We start from the raw sequence: 23216 nt of genomic DNA on the forward strand, positions 1-23216 counted from the left end.
GAACAGAAGGCTCTAGGTGGGTTTGAGAAAGGGCCCTGGCTCCAGTCTGTAAAAGAACCCACAAGTGTAATATTCTGAAAGATTGATCTTGATTAACAGGTAAGAACTGATAATCTATAAATTCCATTCTATTTGTATCAATATTACATGTAAAGTAATGCATGTGGACTGAATCTCACAGGTAAAGATTTCAGGGCCTATATCTGAGTGATTCATTTCTACACTCTCAAAGTTTACCAAGTGCCAGAGACATTGTGGAAAAAAAGGAAGAATCAGTGATGAAATACTGAAGGACACCATTATCCTTCTCCCTTTATTCCCTAATTTATGCTAAAACTGTCCCCCCAACCCATGAAGATTATTTTGATGAATTCATGCTTAACTGTAGTTTCCCTAAATGCTTTTCCATTAAACATTCAGAGCTATCCCTTTTAGTAGTTTCTTACCTTGAATTTAAATAAGCCAATTCACACAATGGGAAAAAAATGAACGACAGATGACTTCATTTTACATGATGACCCATTGTAACAAAAACAAGTAAAAGCATCTAACTGGTGGCATCTCATCACATTTCATGTAAAAGGAGAGAAAAGATTTTAGCAAAATGACAAGGTTGAGTCATTTGGGTTATCAAAACTCATCACCTACATATATGTATACACAGATGAAGGAGTTCTAAGAGATTACTCCCTGAAGGGAGCACAAGATCCTTTTATAAGTATATGAATTACCAAATTCACAATCGCTATTCTCTTCTCATTACATAGACAATATTCTTTTGCTACAGCCCTGTGGCTTCACTGTGAAAATTTCACACAAGTGAAAAGGGGGCAGAACACTGTAAATAAGGGTATCTTTCATTTTGGCTTTTTAATGACCCATACCAGTTCCCATTATAAATAATTTCTCTGACATTCATTTTTGAAGCATTCAAGAAGTCGTATGGTGACTTTTACACTTAAGGAAAGACCAGGATGCAGATTCCTGTTCTGAAATTATTTCCCAAGCTGCTTCATTATTTACAGAGATTCCTGAAATGCAAACAACCAGTGTTATCAGGCAAAGGCAGATCCCTTGAGCCTTTTATCATTCTGCTTGCAATTTTGCATATTTCCTTATAACCAGACAGCATACCAAATGAAGCTAGACTCTTTAAAGGGAAATGAGGCAATTGGAATGTCAATTTTATTTAGTAATATATTGTAAAAACTAAACAGCATATCCGGCTGATTGACAAAATCCATCCAACTGTTAAAGGCAAAACAAAACTATCTCGAGAGGTACAGTTATACAGATCTAACTTCTACCTAAAGGCAGATATATAAAGAGAGAGGAAAAGAGAATACTGAAGCAGAATTGTCCGACTGATAAAATTCAGAGAGACAGAGAGGGACTCAACAGCAAGGAGATCATGCCATGGCTTCTCTCTTTTTCTTCAGGGAGCCTTTCAGCTTCTTCCAGAGACTGCCTTTTCTCTTCAGTTTCTTTTCCATGGATGATGGCATGGACTCCTTCTTGCGAATTTCCCTCACTAAGCCATGAAAGGCATCATCAATACAGAACCTAAGGGCTGCGGAGGTCTCAAAAAAAGCACAGTTATATTCTCTGGCAAGACTCAAGCCTTCTTCTGTAGAGACCTAGGAGAAAAATAAATAATATTAAAAATAGGGAAAGGCTTTAAGATCAAAAATATGTTCTCTATTAGGGCCTATGGGCCTGTTTCATTGAAAAAAAAAAAAAAGAAGAAAGCAAAAGATGAGAATTTGTTTTGAGGAAGAATCTTAAAATTTTTGAACTTGAAGGACAAATAGAAAACCAGAATTCCTGAAAAAAAATAACAGATTAAAATAGTTTAAGAATATAACTAGAATTGGAGCTGGGGTTGTGGCTTAGTGGTAGAGTGCTTGCCTAGCATATGCGAGGCCCTGGGTTTGATCCTCAGCACCACATAAAAGTAAATAAATAAAAATAAAGCATTGTGTCCAACTACAACTAGAAAGTAAATTTAAAAAAAAAAAATAGAACTAGAATTAAGCTCTCCAAACTTCAAAAGAAGAAACAGCATAATGAACCAAACCAAGGGTTTAGAGTCAATCTATTTAATTGCAAATCCCAACCCAAATATATATTAGTTTTGCAAACGTGGGTAAATTTCTTAATGCTCTGGCTTTGATTTTCTCATCTAGAACATAAAAATAATAGCACCAAACTAAAAAAAAATAACAACAGCAACAACAAGAACAAAACCCTGTTAATATTAAATGAGATTATCTGTAAGAGGGACATGGATGTGCTGGGTGTACATTTAAAGCTTCAAAAATGTTAGTTGTTATTATAGTCCATAGCTTTCATTTAAGACTAAGTGACAGAGTAAAGTTGTTGTGAGAATTAAAGAAATTATTTGCTGACAAAGAGAACAGGCAGGGCTAGGTTATAGTGGTAAGACATTTCTCCAGCATGCAGAGTCTCTGGGTTTGATGGGCGGGGACTACGGGTGGAGGGGAAAAAGAAAACAAGAAGAAAAACACCACAAATATATAATAAATAAGACTGTCTCTAATTGAGTGCTTCAGAACAGGCTCTAAGCTTCATGAGTCCTTTGTGGCACTTAAGCCTGCTGTGGTTGATGTTATTGTACTGGGTCTTCTAGAGAATATACAGGACTGAGATCAGGCAGTTGGCTTCATTTATCAGTCCTTTAATATCTACCAAAGCTTCTGGTGCTTAAGTGACCAATAGAGGTTTTACAAGAACTAAAAGAATAATCAGTAAGACTACTCAAGGTTTAGTAAGTCTTAACTAAGATGTTAACGTAAATTATGCACATATACTTGTACACAAGGTTTTGTTGCTATAGCTGCGATTAACTTTCTTACTCAAAATTTAGTGCTCCTATAAAGCTCTCTCAGATTGTCCATCTGGGACTCTGAGTACTGGGATAGGACTACAGTGAGTACAACTCCCAGACCTCCCGTGTTGGAGATGTGGCATAACTCTGAAAAAAAAAATTTGTTCTTCTAAGCAACTGACATTTTGTAATTGTTTTTAATCAGAGCAGAAACCAGCCTTCTTAGCCAATACATCACACCATATGGCTAGTACGTGGCTGAGTTTAAGTGTAAAAATCTACCAAGTCTGATTCCAAAGATACATCTTTCCCTTGAGTCTGTAGCAGTTGGCTTCACCAAGGGCTATAAAATGGAGAAAAGTAATTGCCATGTTTTAACCTCAAGACCCAGAATGTCTGGATTTTTTTCCTCCCTCCTTTTATTCCTGATGGCAAACACATCAATCCTTTTTGGAGATCATTTCTATCATGTAAGAACTTAGGAAATGTAACTGAAAACAATCAACTAAAGCTATTAGCATTTGGATTTGCTAATACGTAAGCAAAGTTATAAATGCACTAAGTAACTAGTCTGATTTTCAAGTTATCACAAGTGATAACCATACTGTTTTGACACTGCATACCATGGGTTACTATTTATTTTTCAGTCACCTGTAAGCATTTTCCCTATCTAGAAGTCACTGACATATATTTTACATATCTGTAGAAATGCTACATTTCTGGAAACTTATTTTTAATAATCAGCTTTCATCAGATTAATTGTTGTATAGTAAATTAATAGTTGTATAGTAAAAGAGCCTTAATATCTCTGTGACTTGAAAAAAAAAATGTTCTTTGGGAGTAGACTGTGGCAACCTAGCCTCAGGCTATTGACTGGGTTCTAGTCTCCTGATTATTTTTCTGAGACTCAGGCTAAAAGAACAACTATTATTTGGCATATGGTTTATCCATGATAAAGGGAAGACATGTTAAAGAGGCTGACATAATTTTATCCATGTCCTAGTGTTCAAAAGACACAGAAAAACCAAAAGCCAGTGAGGCTGATTATATAATAGGCTTACACTGAAGAATGGCCAGAGTAGAAAACTCTAGCACAATCAAGTATATATAAGTAGAGTGCATTCTCCAGTTAAAAAACAAAAAACAAACAAACAAACAAAAAACAACAGTGATAAGTCAGTTCTAATTTTTGAAAAAAAAAATCACTTGTAGCTGCAACATCTTACCTGTAAGAATCTAGTCTAGAAACAATGAAATCTGAGTGGAAACATATACAAAGAGAAATTTAATGCAGTGCCAAAAATATCAAAGTAAAAAATGAGCATTACTAGAGTTAAAGGAAATTATTTTATAATTGTAAAAATACCAATCAGGAAGATATTACATATTTGTATGAACTAAAAATTGTAGCCTCAGTTTATATCAAGAAAGAATTGATCTCTCTAAAATTCAAAATTATAGTAAATTTTTAAAGGTTTATCTTTTTTATTTTTATTTCTTAGTTGTAGTTGGACACACTGCCTTTATATTTATTTTTTATGTGATGCTGAGGATTGAACCCAGCGCCTCACACGTGCTAGATGAGCGCAATACTGCTGAACGACAACCCCAGCCCTATAGTAAATATTTTTTTTTAGAGAGAGAGAGATAGATAGATATATAGAGAGAATTTTAATATTTATTTTTTAGTTTTCAGCGGACACAACATCTTTGTTTGTATGTGGTGCTGAAGATCAAACCCGGGCCGCACACATGCCAGGCGAGCGTGCTACCGCTTGAGCCACATCCCCAGCCCAATATAGTAAATATTTTTAACAAGTCTCATTTAGCAATTGAAAGCATAGAGGCAAAAATTCAATAAGAACATGAGATTCAAAGGAAATAATGGATATGACTTAATTTACATACTTAAGATGCTATGCCCAATTAATAAAAAAGTTACATTATCTTCAAGAAATTTATTTCCTGCTAAACCAAGCCTCAAAACACTGAAAAGAATAACTAGTACCTCATATTCCCATATCAGATTAAAGTAGAAATTAATAAAAAGAATAAATAGAAATCCCCAAGAATTTGGGAAAAATATATTTCTAAATAGTCAACAAAGAAATTATATGAAAATTAGAAAATATTGGGAAATGAATAATGTAAGGAAAACAAAAGCATAAATATCGAAACTTGCAGGATTAACTAAAGCTTTATTTAGATGGTTGTAGCATTACATGCATGTTTTAGAAAAGTATGAAGACTCAGATTTGATGATTAAGGTATGAACTTCAACAGAGAATCCTAGCCAGATTCAGGCAGCTATTTTTCTTAGTTAAGGGTTAGAAAAATAGCCTAATACTAGAAAGATTAGCATATATATGGGGGTTTGATGTATTTGGGGGGTGGCATTTCAAATTACTGGAGGAGTGAAGATGTCCTCAAGAGTGCTCTGACATTCAATTATTACTTTTGATTATTTTTGAACAGCACAGGAAGGTAATTTTTAAAAATATTTTTGTTTATTTATATGTGGTGCTGAGAATCAAACCCAGTGCCTCACATGTGCAAGGCAAGTGCTCTACCCTTGACCCACAACCCCAGCCCCTTAGGAAGGTAATTTTTGAGAGGAGAGAACAGAAGTAGAAAGGTTGGAGTTAAGTCTTTAAGGTCTATACTTTTTTTTTTACACGTTTGAAAATACTTATGTTTATGCATATAGGTATGTATTACACATATGTATGCATTGTAAATATGTATTTGTATATACATCTCTTCATATATAATCTCATATTTTATAAAATATTTCCTAATTATATAAATATAAGCATCACAAATTATCACAGAAATCAAACTTCATTTAGAATTTTGATGTAAAAATCAAACTCAATCTAAAATAAAATCAGGAAGCAAACTCTGTGCCCAAATACTTATTGGAAATATACACAGCAAAACAGTACCTTTAATACATGATATAACCACATATTTTTAGCAAGTTGAAGTATATTTAAATCTGTGATCACTCATTACTTAGTAAGAACCCTCTCAATATGTGAAATCTATAGTTGCAAACATTTTTAGATTTATTATCAGATATAAATTCCATGTTATATAATTGAGACTAACTCAGCATTTTTTTTCCACATTCATTATAGTGAAAAAAAATGTTAGGAAAAATAAGTCTTAACAAACATTATTTTTTAAAGATTTCTGTGTTTTATGGTTAGTAAATACAGTCAGTTATTGCAACAGTATCATAGGAAATACTTTTTAGGAATATAATCATCCACAAATAGTGTTTTGACTAGTTTAGAACCAGAGTGTGTGATAATAAGTAACAGCTTTCCTATTAGAATTAAAAAAAAAAAAACCTAAGGTAATTAACGTATTCTTCTAATATCTTGTCTATCTACATTTTAAATAAAATTAAATATTTTAAATCACCAATATGTATTCACAGGATGTGGTTAACTGTTAAGGACAAAGCGGAGTGTTAAGGGGAATTACATTTTCTTATTTTCTGAATCAGGAGTTTCAGACCAGAAAGGTTAAGCAGTGGTTAAGAAATGGTTCAAGGTCACCCATTCAATTAAGGAGAAAATCTGTCCAGTTGTCTTCTTTTCCATCAATTATTGTCTCCAGTCCTTCTTCCTGTTTCTCCTGGGACCTTTCTTGTTTCTCTCACTAGCACTCCATGTTTATTAAGAATGATGCCAGTATGAAGTTTTAATATGATGTTTAAATACTACATAAGTGGCACACAATATTTTATATAACATTTATATAAAAATTAAATTTTCAGTAAGTACAGAAATATGGGAGGGGAAACAAATGTTGTAGAAAGACTGTTTTAGGGGAGGGGAGCAATTGTCGAAGATACCCTGTTACTACTGTGCCCCTCAGTTGCAAAGAAGGGAAGTTTGTGATTCAATGTGCCACCTGGAGGACCAACAAGGCAATGGCAGAAGAAGTTCTCTCAAGAAAAATGTTTCATACAAGTAATAGAAAATTTCAATAACCCAGGGGGGCCATCTTTTTAATATATATGACCTTTTTCACCAAGGAAGATCACCGTGTAATAGGCCAGGTACTCCCTGAAATGCCATTACCCATCTGCTGGAGGAGGCATTAGCACACAGCCACAGCTGCACCGGGGGCTGATGTGCCTGCAGGGGCCCAAGGCAAGCACAGCCTCTTCTAGAGCGGCAAGCACATGTTCAATTAGAGTTCCAGTCCCAACCATTTGCTGACTTCAGGAGTTTCATATCTCTCTACATGCTTTCGTCTTCTATAAAAGTAAAATAAAATAAATTAAACTAAATTATTGTAAAGGTACTCAGAGAAATAGTGGTTGCCTAGTAAACTCTGTAATTCTTAACAGCACACAAGAAAACTCTGATACCACTCTGCTAGAATTGCTAACCTCCAGTGAAAAAAGAGTGGGACTTGCTCTTCCAGCAGAAGCTGTACCAGCAAAATCTCTTTATGGATAACTCTACTGGGCATTGTTAAAATGTTGAGGGCACAGAGAGAACTCATTGTGATTTGTTCTACATTTTAAAAATATTTCATCATCTGTTTTGAGCTCTATTCTTGCCTATGAAGCAATTCATATTCATTATATAACACACATCATCAAGATAGCAGGAACCATACTTTCCTGACTTATTTGGGACCAAAACATCCAATTTTGTTAAATCGAAGGGAAAGCATCCCAAAACTTTTATATATATATATATATATATATATATATATATATATATATACACACACACACACACACACACACACACATATATATATATATTTTTTTTTTAGTTTTCACTTTTAGATACTATTTGATTTGAGTCAGTTTTAACGTAGTTTTGATGGTTTCCTTGACCTGTTCCAATGAAAGTGATTTTGATCTATTTAACCTGATTTATTTACATATTTCATCTGAGACAGACATTGCCATTCAAAGTAAGTGGTCAGATGTTATCTCAAACTCACTATCAAGATGCCCTACCTTCAGATGCGCTCAGCCCATGGGAAACTCATTCTCGATGGATCAGAGAGTGGGTGTGTGGATGTTCATCCCACTGTATTTGTTTACTCCAATTTTCTTTTCTAGATGAGTAAACAAATCTGCAACCAAAGCAGATGCTCAACTGGAGAAGAGGTGTCACCCTCTTTAGTAGGTCCTCCTAACTTTTTGGAGCTTCCTTTCCTTGTTCTATGACAAAGGAGGGTAAACAACTCCCTATCTTTCTCCATGGCAGGGAGAAGGAAAAGCACTCTGATTTAGGATCAAGATTCTAGATTTCAGCCTGAGTCTGTAGAATGGGAAGGGTGAGAATCAGGGAGAGATGAAAGCAGGAGTGCACCATGTCTCAAGGCATATTTGTCTGTGGCTCTTTGGACTGTGGAGTACCTTTCACACCTTAGTTATCACAGCTCTTTTATGGTATGGATATGAGGTATCCATCAAAAGTTCCTGTGTTAATATAGGAATATTCAGAGATGAAATCTTTACACTGCGAGAAGTCTAGCCTAATCAGTCCACCTCCCTGAGTTGGTAACTCTAGGAAGGTACCATGTGGCTAGAGGAAGTGGGTAACTGGGAGTGTGCCTTTCTGCCATCCCTCCCCACTTTCTCTGTTTCCAGACTAGGCCATGAGCTAAGCAGCTTTCTTCTGCTGGGCCCTCCCTCCATGATGTATTGCCTCACCTTGGGCCCAGAACTATGGAGTTGGCATGTATGGGCTGAGAACTCTGAAACCATGAGCCCCCAATACACTTTCCTCCCTGTAAGGTGGTTTTGATGGATATTTTGGTTACAGCAACACAAATCTGACTAACACAGCTCCTCTGCAGGAATATTTCCATTTTCATACCTTTACATGTTGCTTTTTTTCTTCTATAAACTTTCTCTTTTTCTCTTTTTTTACCTTTTCCAGATCTGCTCACATCTCCATAGACCCAGCCAAACTGCAGTGGTCTTGTTGGTCTCAGTTTGCTGTTCAATTTATTATTCCTAAGGGGAGTTTCTAGGTCTTACACTTTATAGTTATCACTCAGTATCTAGGCTGGGGGGATCTGGTTGCAGAATCCCCATGATACCAAATTCCGAGGATGCTCAAGTCCCTTATTTAAAAGTGGCGTAGTAGTATGCTCATAAAACCTATGCATGTCCTCTGCTATACTTTAATTGCCTCTAGATTACTTACAACACCTAATATAATAAATGATATGTGACCAGTTATTATGATGCATCTATCACTTAAGGGGTATTTATAAGAAAAAATGTCTGTGCATGTTCAGCACAAATACAATTTTTTTCCTGAATATTTTTTATCCAAAGTTGTTTGCATCCTGTGTTGCAGACCCCATAGAGACAAAGGACAAACTGTAGTTGTTTTATCTCATCAGCCAAAATGCAATACAGCTGAACAGAAACCACATTTTGTCCTTATTGTAATCCTCATTGTGCTCAGCCACAAACATTGCAGGTGGAAGATGCTCATTAAATATTTACTCTTGATGATGGTGATAATGGCAGCCCATAAGCAGTCACTGATGACCACAGAGTCCATTATAATGAGTCCATTAAGCTGCAATTCTAGAGGCCAAGATATTATTCCCAATTTTATTTTTTACTATAGTGTGGGCTTTAGCAAGATACTCGACAAAATCTTACCACACTGGCTAAAAGTTTATCTTCTGGAATCAGATTCTCAGGATTTGTATTCTGGTGATACATTTCCTACCCATGGGCTTCAATTTACTTCTGTGCTTCAATTTACTCATCAATGAAATCCTACATCATAGAATTGATAAGATTCAATGAGATATTTTATGAAAAGAAATTATCACGGCTCCTGCCATATTGTGTATATACAATAAATGACACCTTTATTTTTCTGATGTTTCCAAAGAAGTTCAGAGGAAATTTTCAGCTGCTTTGAATCACATTTGGACCCCATTTAAAAATTTGCTGTTTCTCACCATGACATAAAAATGTTACCCGATGTAGTCTCTATTTCCTCATACCACCTTGTGCACTCTGCTTTCCATTCTATACATCCACCATATACACTTCCACATATGATTGGGCAATCTTCCTGCTTATAAGTATCTACATCGACTGTTTCTTGTCTAAGATGTGCTCCCTCAGTTCTCCTCCTGGTTGTTTTCTTCGTGCCCCAGTTTAAGTTTTATCTCACCTGAGGTGGTTTGCATAACTGTCCTCTCCAAAGCACTTTTAACATCCTAGTAATGCCATTTCACTACGCTGCCTTATTTCTTTTTGGGCAGTGAAATATTCTTGGAGATCATTTTATTAATTTTTACATGTTTATTTTGTTTCCTACAGTTAAGATTAAGCTTATTTATTAGAGAAAACTTTTTTTCATTCACCATTGACTAGCACTTAGTAGGCACCCAAGTTTGTAGAATAACACCACTGAAACCCAGGGCCATGGGAATACAGCTGGGATTACAATAAATAGAGGAGCTTGTTGTCAATTGGAGAAATTAAGTCAATTAAAAAAATTAAAAGGAAATTTCAGATCAATGATAGTGGCTAGCACAGCACACTGTGGTTGCAGTCACCCTACCCTATCTAAAGAAGGGAGCCTTAATCTGAATGGACTTAACCTGAGTGACAAGTAGTAATTACAAAGACTGGTGGGGGGAGAGGTAGCCAGGGAAAGGCACTAACAAAGGCCTAAATGGTGCTTTTCTGGAATCAACAGTAGTTAATGTGGTTTAGACCAGAGCACAAGGGAGTGAATGAATGAGAGCACAATCAGAGGGAATTAATGCACTTAACTGCCTAATTTACTTAGAACTATCTGAAATTTGTTTGGAATGCAACTGAGTAATTAAAACAAAACAAAAACTATTTTTGAGAGCCTACTTTGTGCAAGGAAATGTAATAGGTTTTCTCTCTCCCGGTGTTCTGGAGTAATATTGATTGAGTGGAGAGAGAAAAGCAGGACATAATAAATTAAATGGTGTAGCCAGTCATTGAGGCACAGGATGATAATGGCTCTAGGGTAAAGGGTTTAGACTGCTTTGTACAAGAGACATTTGAAGTCTCCAAGGCCTTGTGCTTTTCATCCTAGAAACTGTGGTGTGCTGGGGGAAGTGTTGCCATGGTAGCCAGTAGTTGCTATGAAGGGAAAAAAAGAGAAGGTTAATGCTAAATATTTGCTAACAGCTATGTCTGGCTTCTTCTTTGAATTTTCTCCTAAGGACTTTACTTTTAAAATATCTTGTTAAAATTATAAATCAATAGACTTAGGCAGTATGTGTAATATATATATGCAGGAATATGTGTGGGTAAAATATATATATATATATATATATATATATATATATATATATATATATATATTCATGCCTAAGGATATCTTTACATATTTGCCCTAACAAATAAAAGTATGTTTTCGATTAACATTAAATCAATGGTTCTTTGAACTTTCAGGGAATTAGTTATTATGAATAGCTAAGCTTAAAAGTGGCCAATAATTTTATTCTTTAAATAATATCAAAAGCATTTTAATAGATAATTTATTGCTTTAATAAATTCATATTAGGCAAAAATAGAAAGAGGAAAATTATATTTATAATGCACATAACAATTTAATATAAGTATCATATTTTAATACATACAACAATTATAATTAAGTAATAAATTGTATAACTGTATAATATCTGAATCCCTGCAGAATACCATGATGGTAAAGGACATCACATTCTCCATAATACGCAAATGCTTTGTCCATGAACCAATTCAAAAAACATCTGTCCCCATGTCTTCATTGCAATGCCAAGGAGGAACCAAACAATTACTATGGTTGAAATTCTCCATGAATTAACTAGAGAACTCATTAGCTGGAATTTCAAATGATTTGCTGAAGGTTTTAAGTTCTTTCCATTAAAATGTTCCTGCAACCAATTTCAAACATCATAAATGCATGATTACATATGCTTTCAGTATGAATGCATGTCCCACAGAATCTCTAAAGAGAAAAAGAAGAAGAAAAAGCAAAGCAGGGTTACAATGCTTGCTTGAATCAGGTCTGGGGATCACAGTAACAGATGATTCTGATGAGGATCAAACGAAAGTCTAAGACTTCACACAGTTATCAGGGCTTCTCTGAGCTCACTATCAACCTATGTATCAAATTGGATTGCATTTGTAAAAGAAATTTCATAAAAAGATGTATGAATTTAGGATGAGTTTGATATGACTTCTAAACTTGGAATCTGCAAAAATAAGCCATATTCTTTATTTTCTGACCTCATATACACACCTGGAAATATATGGGAAAATATAAGTGCCTGTGCTTATTGGCACCACCATAAATTAAGTTTTCAATCTTAGCAGAGCCATCAATGCTCTTGTCAATCATTTTACTTATTATTAGCAAGAGTCCTTTCTGATTCCTCATTTAGTTCTTCAAAATCTGCACTTCTTGTCTCAGATCTCTGACCTTATCCTCATTTTTACCAGATGGCCTTGCCCTCTTATTTCACCTCAGAGAGAAAATAAAAGCATCAAAAAGAATGACTTTGCCATCTTGGACAGTACCTAGAAATTCATGTGAATCATTAGAAATCTTATCTTATACTTCCCAACCTTAGAAAATGAGAAGTTGCTGATTTCTGTGAAGTCTAAAACCTGTATATCTGGAGGGCTCTGAGGTCCCTTTTAGATCTATTTCAATCCTGCACCATTAGTTGCCTTTCCTTTGTTCTATATTTTCAGCCTTCTTCTCTAATAGTCCCCTTTGTCTCAGAAAAAATATGTGATTTTCTTTTTTAAGAGTCTAATTTTAGGGCTGGGGTTGTGGCTCAAGCGGTAGCGCGCTCGCCTGGCATGCTTGCGGCCCGGGTTCGATCCTCAGCACCACATACCAACAAAGATGTTGTGTCCGCCAAGAACTAAAAAATAAATATTAAAAATTCTCTCTCTCTCTCTCTCTCTCTCTCTCTCTCTCTCTCTCTCTCTCTTTCCTCTCTCACTCTCTCTTTAAAAAAATTTAAAAAAGAGTCTAATTTTAGTTACTTTCTTATTTCTGTCACTCCATTTCCACTCAAATATAAATTATTTGAGAAAAATATTTGTACAAGGTGAAAAAGACAAAGGATGGAGTTGAGACACAAAAGTGATTGGGAGAAGGTTGCACAATTTAAAAAAGTCCTTGTACATTTATGTGCTGGTTTATCTCAATCACTTCTGATTTGCACATTAATATCCACAATCTGAATTCTGTCCCCACCTCATTCTCCTAACATGTTATGCAAAGGCATAAATATTATTCTTGCTGCCAATCCCAAGAACTGTTTGCAGTGATCTTTAACCTTTTGCAAATTGGTGACTCCCTTTTATAAAATTCTTCTCCCTTGGATTGATAACCTGTATCCAGTCTAGAAATTCAGATTTACAACTCTTCACTCAGAATTATGTGCCCATGGATTCTTTCATTGACTTTCATTATTTCTGTGCTCATTTGCCATTTCCTCCTTTGCTACTTCTAGCCATTTTCATAGACTTAGTCATCATCAGAGTGCTCACAAATCTCAGACCAATGTCCAAATCTCCACTCTCAGTTGAAGTCCAGAATCATATGTATAGTTCCCCAGTGAAAAATTCTTTTGGAAGGTCGAACAGGCATGTCAATATCTCTAGCAGTACAGGTGAGATCTTTTGAGACCATTCTACATTCTTCTTTCTTCCACATGTCTAAATCCTATTGTGAATCAAGTTGTTCCATGTGTATCCATGTATTATTTTATTCTTCCATCTTCTCTCTCCATCTGTGATCACTGACTTCATTTAAGCTCTTGTTAACTTATACCCTGGAATATTTTTCTCAGCTTTAAAGTCATTCCTCTTAAATCTATCCTTCCCACTAAGCAGAGGAAGAGTTCCACAGAATGAAGGCAGCTCTTTTGCTCTCCAGTTTATTTCTGTGATCCCTCATTTTTGAGCATGTGGTGGGTATTACATTATATTAAAAAGGATGTTATTCTTATGGCTATTGTTATAAATAAAGTTATATTTGTCTATTTCTTTGGAAAAGATTGCCTCCTCAATGTGTGTGAGCATCATCCAATCTATTGAAGGTGTGAAGGAAAAGGCAGAGGAAGAATGAATTTGCCTTCAGATTGAGCTGGGATTATATACCTTCTCCTGCTCTCTGACATTGACTCCTCTTTTTTTTAGTCTTTGGACTATAACCACAATCTATACCATCAGTTTCCTTAATTTTTTTTGGTTTGGACTGGAACTATGCCTCTGGTTTTCCTGGCTTCCAGCTTTCAGATGGCAGATTGTAGGACTTCTCAGTCTTTATAAAAATGTGAGTCAACCTCTCAAAATCCCTCTCTCTTTATATGTATATATAAAAATAATATAGGCATACACATACATATACACACATTGGTTTTGTTCTTCTGGAGAATTCACATGCATTACTAAATACAAAATAATTCAGGATTGTAATTGTGATAGCTTTAGGATCATCCTGATGTTACCAAGTCATCAACTGTGACCCTACACATAATCTCTCTCAATGACTATCTTGTTTCTACAAGTATATATTTATTGTACATTCTTATGTAAAATGCCTATTTCTGTCAAATTTTCTTATACTTCAAAGATAATTTAAATTTTAGCGATTATTCCTGGGTATCATGCACTCCAAAATCTGTCTTATATGAAGTAGATAAACAGTTTGGGGATATCTAAATTCCAAGCTAATATATTAGAGTTGGCACTGACATACAGGCCTTTCTTCTTGCAGTTTTATCTTCCTTTTCACCAAGAACACAAATAAAATGGTGCTAACGTGATGGTGCAGGAGACAAGTGCATTTTGGTAAAGAGAAAAATGGAAAAAAAATGTTCAGAAAAGACAATGCCTGGGGAAATCAAGCTTGCCTTGGTTGGGGAAAGCAGGAGTAAGATGCCTTTTACCCTGCTTAGTCAGAGAGCAGTTGAGGACCCTGCACTTCTGGAGCTTGGATTTTCATTTTCACTTTGTGAAATTCAAGTTTGTATTTTTAAAATTTATATTCTTTAATATTTTATAATAAAATGCATCCACAAGCCCCCATCCCTTTGAATGTGGAAGATATTATATGTAGATTCAAGTGGCTGCACAGATGACAGCTGTTAACTCTTATAGGAATCCCCTCTGTGGCCTTAGAAACTCCTTGCATTTGTTGCTTCCTAAGCCCAGTTGCCCGATCAATCCCTGGGTGATCGGAATGACCTGCCTCAATGGCTGGGTGCACAGCATGCCAGCAACGGCAGGCAATCTTGACAAGTCTGTTAAGAAGCAGCAGCCTGAGACTGCATCTCCACGTCAGTGACACCTGTTTTCACTTCCAGATTCTGGTCGTGTCAGAGCACCTGGCAAACAACACTATCAGTGCAATGACTTGTCAGCTCACTGACATTATCTGTGCTCTGTCCTCTGCGGAGGTAGCTGAGGACATTGTCTGTGTTAGTTAAACAGCAGGTCTCACTGAGATACAAAGAGAAAAGTACTCAATTTAAGAAAATGGGTTTTGAAATCAAATGGCCCGGGTCCTATTCCCAGATCTGATGCTTATTAACTGAGTGACATTAATTGATTTACTTACCCTTCTATTCCATATTCCCATTTTGAGATTAATAAAAGATCTATTTGATAACCCTAATGTCTTTTTGCTTATTACACAGTCAATGTAATATTATTTGGAACTTTTTGTTTATTCATTTAAAGATGTGGCTGACTTCTCTGACACATGTCATGCAACCTGATATAAGTGAGATATCTGATTCTTGGCTTTATGACCACCAGAGGATGAGGTAGGAAACTTTTTCTCATCAGATATTCAGGTGGAGTTGACTCCATTACCATACCTATCCTCACAATTTTTGACTTCTCCTTAGAGTATAATTCTTGACTTCTTCTTGGAGTTATATATTGAGTAAGACAGAAAAGCATTTTGTTAAAATCACAAGTCTTTTCTGTGATCACAGGTCTGTGGGGTGACTTCTGTCTCCAACATTCAGTGATTTCTTGAACATGCTTTTCTTATTCTGTCTCCATGTCTGCTATTTCCTGGTCTTGAACCAGTCATCTTATGCCCTGTTTCCAGGAACAGACCCACACCCAGCCCTCTTCACACCCTGACTACTTAAAAGTACATGCACATTCCAAAATGTAGCATGACCTCTTCCTAGATCCAACTACCAGAAATATATCTCACCCCTGCCAAGTCACACCTCTATTGTCTTTGAAGTGAAGCATTTTCACCTCTTCCCATATATCTTTCCAGGCATTTTATCATTAGATGTTTCCTTTTACTCCTTAAGAGGTACTTCTTTAACGTAGAAACTATCCCGTTCACTTTTTTTTATTATTCCAATAATTTAACCTTAGCAAAGATTTGGCAAATAGTTGTTGAATTCACAAATAAGCTCACAACATCACTCGCATTATTCTTTCCTCTACAGACTTCAATAAAGGATTGTTGAAAAGATTTCCTACTAACCTTCTTATTTCACTAAGGATGTACCATCTCTGAGAAAGCTATGAAGTATTAGCATAAATAATTAAAACAAAAGCTTACTTACTAAACTAATTTGTGATGCAGTTTTATTTAGTTTATAGTGTTTACTTGCTAGCTGATTTAAGAAATTTGAAAGTCCATTTATCTAGATATCTTGAAAAGTCATTATTGCCTTAATATTTAGAGGCATTCAGTCTAGCCTTTTCAGTCAGCTTTCCTGAGCCTATATTTTCTTCTCAATGGGGGGACATCCATTAATTTTGCCATTACTTTCTGTATCTGATGCTCAGAATGCATAATGAAAGCATTTGTAAATTAGTGGGGTGAATATTCTGCAATTACAGAAACAATTAATATTTTGGTTTTGTCAGAAGAAAATAAATATTTGAGAATCAGACACGCAGTAACAAGAAATGTATGCCAGGGCTTCTTCTGTAACTATATGTAGAGAGAATCATTTCAGAATAGTAATGCAAATGACTCAATTCATGGACAATTTAAAGACAATAAGCTTTCACTTGGAACACGTCTTCATCTTCTCTGAGACCATTTGACATACAGCCTGTCCTCATGAAAAAGGAAATATTTACTGTCTCCAAAGGTAGTTTACAACATTAAAATTCTGTTTGTGGCTTTTGTAAACCTCCCCCGGAAAATTACAAGTGAGATTAAAAGGAACTCCAACAGTCTGGGGAGGAATTGATAGATGACCTGCCATATTTAAGACAGCCGACTTTCTGCTAAGGTCAGCCCTCACACACCAAGAGGACAAAAGCAAAATGCAAGGTCTAGGGAGCTCAGGGAGACTGAAAGAACAAAGCATGTCAAAATCAGTGATCTCAGGGCCTAACCTAAGGGGAAAGACTACTCTTTTATGTATGTGTGTGTATATAAATACAAAAATGTTGACTTGCCTATTTTTTTTTCCATAGACATATATGTATATATGTGTGTGTGTGTTGCATATGTCAAGAATATGTATATGTGTATGTACAGCTAATATGGTATGTAATATATATATATATATATATATATATATATATATATATATATATATATATATATATCCCCTTATTATAATAAAAAAATTGAGTTGTTATTCCATGTCCTGACTTATCCTAACAGTAGATTTCTGCTTCTTACTCTCATTAACTGATCTAGTTGAGTTGGTATATTTACCTTCCTGAATGAGTTTGTCAGAATAGTAGTGGGATCAGCCAAGATAGATTTAGGTGAAGAGTTACCATTAACAAAATTATCTAAATCCAGACTGCAAGCCCAAGTGCTGGTCTCGAGGCAGCCTAGCGATAAATTGCCCTCTGGGTGCCAGAGCCTGCCAAACACCAGACATTAGAAGTTCAAGGTTTCCATGGATACCTCATCCTGGGACAGGTGAAATGATGACCCTTCAGAAGCTCTTTGCACAAACACAATGGCTGGGGGTTCAGTGGAGGTTAGCCTAATTAGTTATCAGAGGGAAATGGTTTTTATATGAATAGCTTCCAAAGGCCACTTTAATTAAAGAATAAAAAGAATAAAGGAATGAAATTGTGAATGGCAGTAAAGTTTTGAAATTTGTATGTGATTTTATTGCTTCTTTAATAATATTGACTAGTTTCCTATTGCTTAAAGGAGGAATTCCCAGATTTCTGCTTTTTTTCCCGTGTGAGTGTGTGTGTGTGTGTGTGTGTGTGCGCGCGCTTGTGAATAAGCTACTTTTTAAAATTGAGGGTGACATGTGTTGGGTTCTGTAGATATTTCAATGATAGGCATATGTTATGTTTCGCTACCCAGTCGATTTTTCTCTCCCTTTTTGAAATATTTCAATTTTTTCTTGGAAAAGTTTATATTTTTCATTTCTTAAATATTCAGTGATTTTGATAAGATCCATCCAATTCCTGGCTCCAATGATATACAGTAACCCAGGCCTGGGTCTTTAAGGAACTGTCTCTTTTTATCCAGATGTTGGTTGTAAGGTTAGCATATGACCGAAAGAGACTCATGAGACTCTACCTGGAAATTTCCCTAGCACTCTTGGGAAACAATCCTATTCCTTCCAGGAGTAAGTTAGTAAAAATGAAAGTGTCTACCTAAGAATAAAGTCAATAGAAAGGTAAGAAAAGCAAGGAGACAGAAATACTCTCATGATATTGTTAAGAGCTCTAAATTTAGTTAGTTATTCCTGAAGCCAACCAAATTGGGTTTCCTAGTAATAGTAGCTAATACTTTTTGTTTGTTTGTTTGTTTCAATTTTTCTGTTTGTTTAAACTAGCATATGTGAGGTTTTCTAACAACCAAATGGGTTCTAACTAATACAGTTGTTGAGTCTTTATTTCAGCAGTATTATACAATGATGTAAAGCATTGCCTGAGACTCTCAGTCCCCCGAGGTTGTCAACTACTATAGGAATTGCTGTAGAAAGACCCTGCATCTGGAAACAAAGAAGAAAAATTTCAAATCGCTAGATTCAACAGGAGCCTGATTCTTGATGCTAATTCTGTACATTTTGCACTGCACTTCAAGAACTGGATAAGTATCATTTAAACCATAAATATTTTAAAACAGGCTAAAAAGAAAAAAAAATAGATTTTTTTTGTTTGTTTTGGCAAGCCAGAAATTCAGAGCAGTATACTATTACCTCCCTTCCTTATCTCTTGGGACATAGTGAGCCATAATCTGTGAGGGTGCTTATATAATATGATCATAGCTGTCAGGAGGGAATTCCACTTCCTAGATGAAGACTGGATGCTTTCTGATGTGTAAGCTATGTCACAGATCCACTGCACTCTGGAAACAAACAGTAGAGAAAGGACACAGTAACAGTGATCTGGGAGAACTCCAGTATAGTTTTCCACAGCTCCAAGGCAGTCATGGGATTCCTAAGTTTTCTTACTGCATAGGATAGGTTTGAGAAGAAAAAAAATGGTGCAGTTACTCACTGGTCACCCAGAGATTGCCCCAGCAGGTCAAGGATTAGTGCCTTCCTTTATTCCTTCAGTCAACCAAAGATAAATGGGTGAATAAAGGAAGGAGTGAAACCTCCTTGAGGAATTTCCATTATTAGAAATCTTTTTGTAGCCAAGTACTGAACTACATCCTAGAGTAGCACAAATAATTCAGGGCATTCTTAATGCCAACGATAAACTGGCAGGGTACCATTAGCATCCAGTGCCAGCAGAGAGGTTACAATGACCTAGAAGGAGAGCTTCTATGTAAATAGAAACAGATAGCAATTGCTTCTCCACAGCACCCTTCATTATTACACACATCTACTCATACACCTTCTGCAGTAAGAGAAGGTGGATGGGATAGGAAAGGAGAGAAGGGGAGGATAGGGAATTGCCTTGAGTCTCATTCTGATTTTCTGTGAAAATTCAGCCCAAATTCTTGAGGATGGATGATAAATGATAACATTTAAACTTTGCTAAATATTTACCAGAAGTAAATCTTTCCTCCAATATGAGCAATATGAATTGCCAGGTGTGGTGGTGCTTGCCTGTATTCCCAGTAACTCAAGAGGTTCAGCAGCAGGATAACAAGTTCAAAGTCAGTCTCAGTAATTTAGGGAGACCCTGAATAACTGAGCAAGAACTTGTCTCAGAATAAAAAATAAATAAAAGGTCTGGGTATGCTGCTCAGTGGTAAAGCACTTTTGTGTTAATCCTTAGTAAAACAAAATTAGCAATATGCTTGTAGAAAAAATATTTGCATTAACTTTTCAAGTAAATCAGGAATAAAAAACACTGACACATTGCCCTTTGCAATCTCTTAGATGGATGTCAATCCACAAATGATGTGCTGATATTTTAGTTATTGTAGATTTAAAAAGATACAAAACAACCAAAATAAATACTAAATTGTGATGATAGGAGTAATTCAATATTGCTTCTTGACTTGCCAAAAAGAGGTTGGTTAGAACATTATAGACAGAAGAAAAGTTGTGAGTTACACAATTATAGGACTTGGGGTGTCTAGAAGCTAAGTGGCTCACTCTAGGTCACACAGTAAACTAATGATAGAGCTGACATGAGCCTCCGGGTCTTCCAATATCATGCTTAACACTTGATGGTACTCTAGATTAACATGGTGCTTTCCGTTTCTTCTGAATTGCTCCTTGGAGTTCATTCATTTGGATGCAGAAAATACCTGGCACAGGTACAAATTTTCTTCTTGTCCTCAATGGAGAGTTTTTGACCTGGCATGCCATTTCTTCCTAAATTTACCACCCTCCATTTCAAACTTGAACTTCTTTTTTTAACCATACAAACTGTCTCAGCAGCATTCTCCATAATTTAGTGCATAAATCTGACAAACCTCTTAGCCTTCTTGAAGTATTTGAGTTTGGCTTGTGATATTATGGCATGAGTCACACTGAACAAATATTAGGGTACAGAGGCCCTAAAACCCTTTTAATTTTCCAAACAACACGGAATTTTGGTGCATCATTTGATGCCATATTTGGTCTTTGACCTTGGTTCCTGATACAGAGGTCCTGAAATCTTAGAAATTTTGGAGGTGATAGATTTGCCCTTTGTTCTAAGGAGGCAATTCTTGGTAGGTGTTTACATAGGATCTGTTCATCAAAAAGACTAATCCATGGTTGGAAGCTTAGAACATCTAGCCTCACCCTTCATTCTTTTAGAAGAGAGGGGTTGGAGTAATTGAAATGATTTTCATTACCTTTGAAAAATTCCTTATATATTTTTCTGCCACATACTAGATCTAGTGAGATCACAGCTATCCATGGGTCTGGGAGAAGAGTCGTGAATGAGAAGTAGACATGTATATTTAACATTTTCCTTGGGTTTTATTCAACATACCCTGCAAAGGGAGTCACAGCCTTCAGTAGCATTAAAAAGACCTGTTTCTTTACATCCTGTAAATATCTGTTCATCCAAGGAAAAATAAAATTGTTTTTAACCTCCTCCTATGTTTTCTAATATCTGTTTTCTTAATAAATATTTATGCACATGGAAATAAATTAAAATCTTTAAAATTCCAGATATTTATGAACCGATTGTAATGTTTGATGCGGATCTGACATTTCTGAGTCACTGAGAGAATCAGATTGAAAGGAAATCAATTCAAACCAAAAATAATGGAAGGGAGCTCTTAGGATATGCTTTGAATAAATGATGGAAATAGAGTCATAGCATTGGAAAACAATTTAAAGTAAGAATATCAGGAATACAAATGATGAACTGAAAAGGCTTACTTTCCAGACCTTGAATGTGGCAAACTAAGCTATTAACAGCAGTGGACTTTCATAGGTAGTCCGTGTACAGACCAGAAGACTGATATATACCTTTATGTAACAAATTTTATTTTAAATGTTTTATTTGTTGTCAGGCCTATACTATATTCTGGAAGAGAAAAATTAAATATAATCTCTGTCCTCAGTGATTCTATATTTTAATAATAAAACATAGTAATTGGTTACTCAATTGAATATGAAATTGCAGTTATGATAAATGTTACAAAAGATAATTGCATGAAGCATTAATGAATGTAAAACTATGAATATATCCAGTCAAGTAAGTCAAGAAAGGTGCCTGAGGATATAATAATTGAGCAGAGAGATGACAGAAGAGTTGGCATTAACTAGATTTACCATGTCTATCTCTTTAATGCAAAAGCCCAGTTGTTCCTATAGTTCATTCTTTAAAATAACAAATATTTTAAACTTGGTTTTTCCTCTAAGTTCTAAGAGTTATACAAAAGAATCTAGAGAAAATGTTGGCTCTGGCATGTATGAGAATACTGAAATTGATAGTCCTACCAATGTTGTGAAAAGCAATTAATCAGTGTCACTAGGAGCCAGTAGGTTAAATCTTTCTTTAAACAAACTTAAAAAATCTCAAAACCCATAAAATGTAACAGAAATAAAGTAATTCAGATCATTTGCAAAATATTTTCTCTCTTCTGAGTCTCAATTCAATTTTATTTCAGTGTCTACATATTTAAACTCAATGGTTGTTTCTTTTCATTTTTCTTTTCTTTGTTTGTTTTCATTACTTTCCTTTCCCTCCCTTCTCCTAACTACATGGGAGACTAAGCTGAGTCATTTCTTCAGATAGTGCAAAGTAATTTAACTGTGGGGACAAAATTGCTCGGAGGTTAGAAAGAAGTTTTTCTCTCCCCTCTCTGAGTAGCCTACTGTTTTCCTACCCCACAAATTGATAGTATTAGTGTCGATGTGTGTGGACGATATCTGCTTACCTTAGAAGATAAAACACAAAAACACTACAATTATCGTTTCCATAGACAGTAACTACTTGGCACAGAGACATCTGGTCAAACAGGAAGCCAAACTTTTTTTTCCTGCATAGCATCAAATGTTTTTGGTACCAAAAAATAATTTGGCACCATTGAGAGATTGCCTTACTCAATTCATTTATCCATTTTAAATATCATTTATCCATTATAAAAATATCAGAAAACTAGTTTTACTCATAGTTTTCTCAATAGTAAAATGAGAGGATTAGATTAAGACTTTGAAGTTCCATGATCTATAATATTCAATGACTGAAATACAAGCACCACCATGACCATATGTATCTTCTAATAATGACACTATATATGCAAAATTGTGACAGTAGTGATGAATACTCAAAGTTGTATTGTTTTTTGACCACAAGACAAATTATTGCTTATGATTTTCTCATTGCAAAAGAAGTAAGAGAAGTCTTACTTTATGTAAAGTAATTGAACATCACCATATTAGGTGTATGGTGGAACTTAATACTGACACAAGTCCCCCTGTGGATACCAAGGGGTAAAGATATATCTGTATCTATATCACACACACACACACACACACACACACA

The 23216-nt window shown here is 35.4% G+C and overlaps 1 protein-coding gene across 1 annotated transcript in view; it reads right to left on the reverse strand.

Annotated features, from left to right (window-relative positions):
* Positions 1-1409: 1409 nt before the first annotated feature.
* Positions 1410-23216, reverse strand: part of RIT2 (Ras like without CAAX 2) — a gene marked incomplete at both ends in the record, with an annotated part of 337149 nt that continues 315342 nt past the window's right edge. Inside the window, one exon of the mRNA XM_081263502.1 lies at positions 1410-1637. Coding sequence (XP_081119628.1) covers positions 1410-1637 — 228 coding nt within the window. The remainder of the gene's footprint in view (positions 1638-23216) is intronic.

The sequence above is a fragment of the Spermophilus citellus genome (genome assembly GCF_964194105.1).
Source record: "Spermophilus citellus genome assembly, chromosome: 12".
NCBI classification, from domain to species: Eukaryota; Metazoa; Chordata; class Mammalia; order Rodentia; family Sciuridae; genus Spermophilus; species Spermophilus citellus.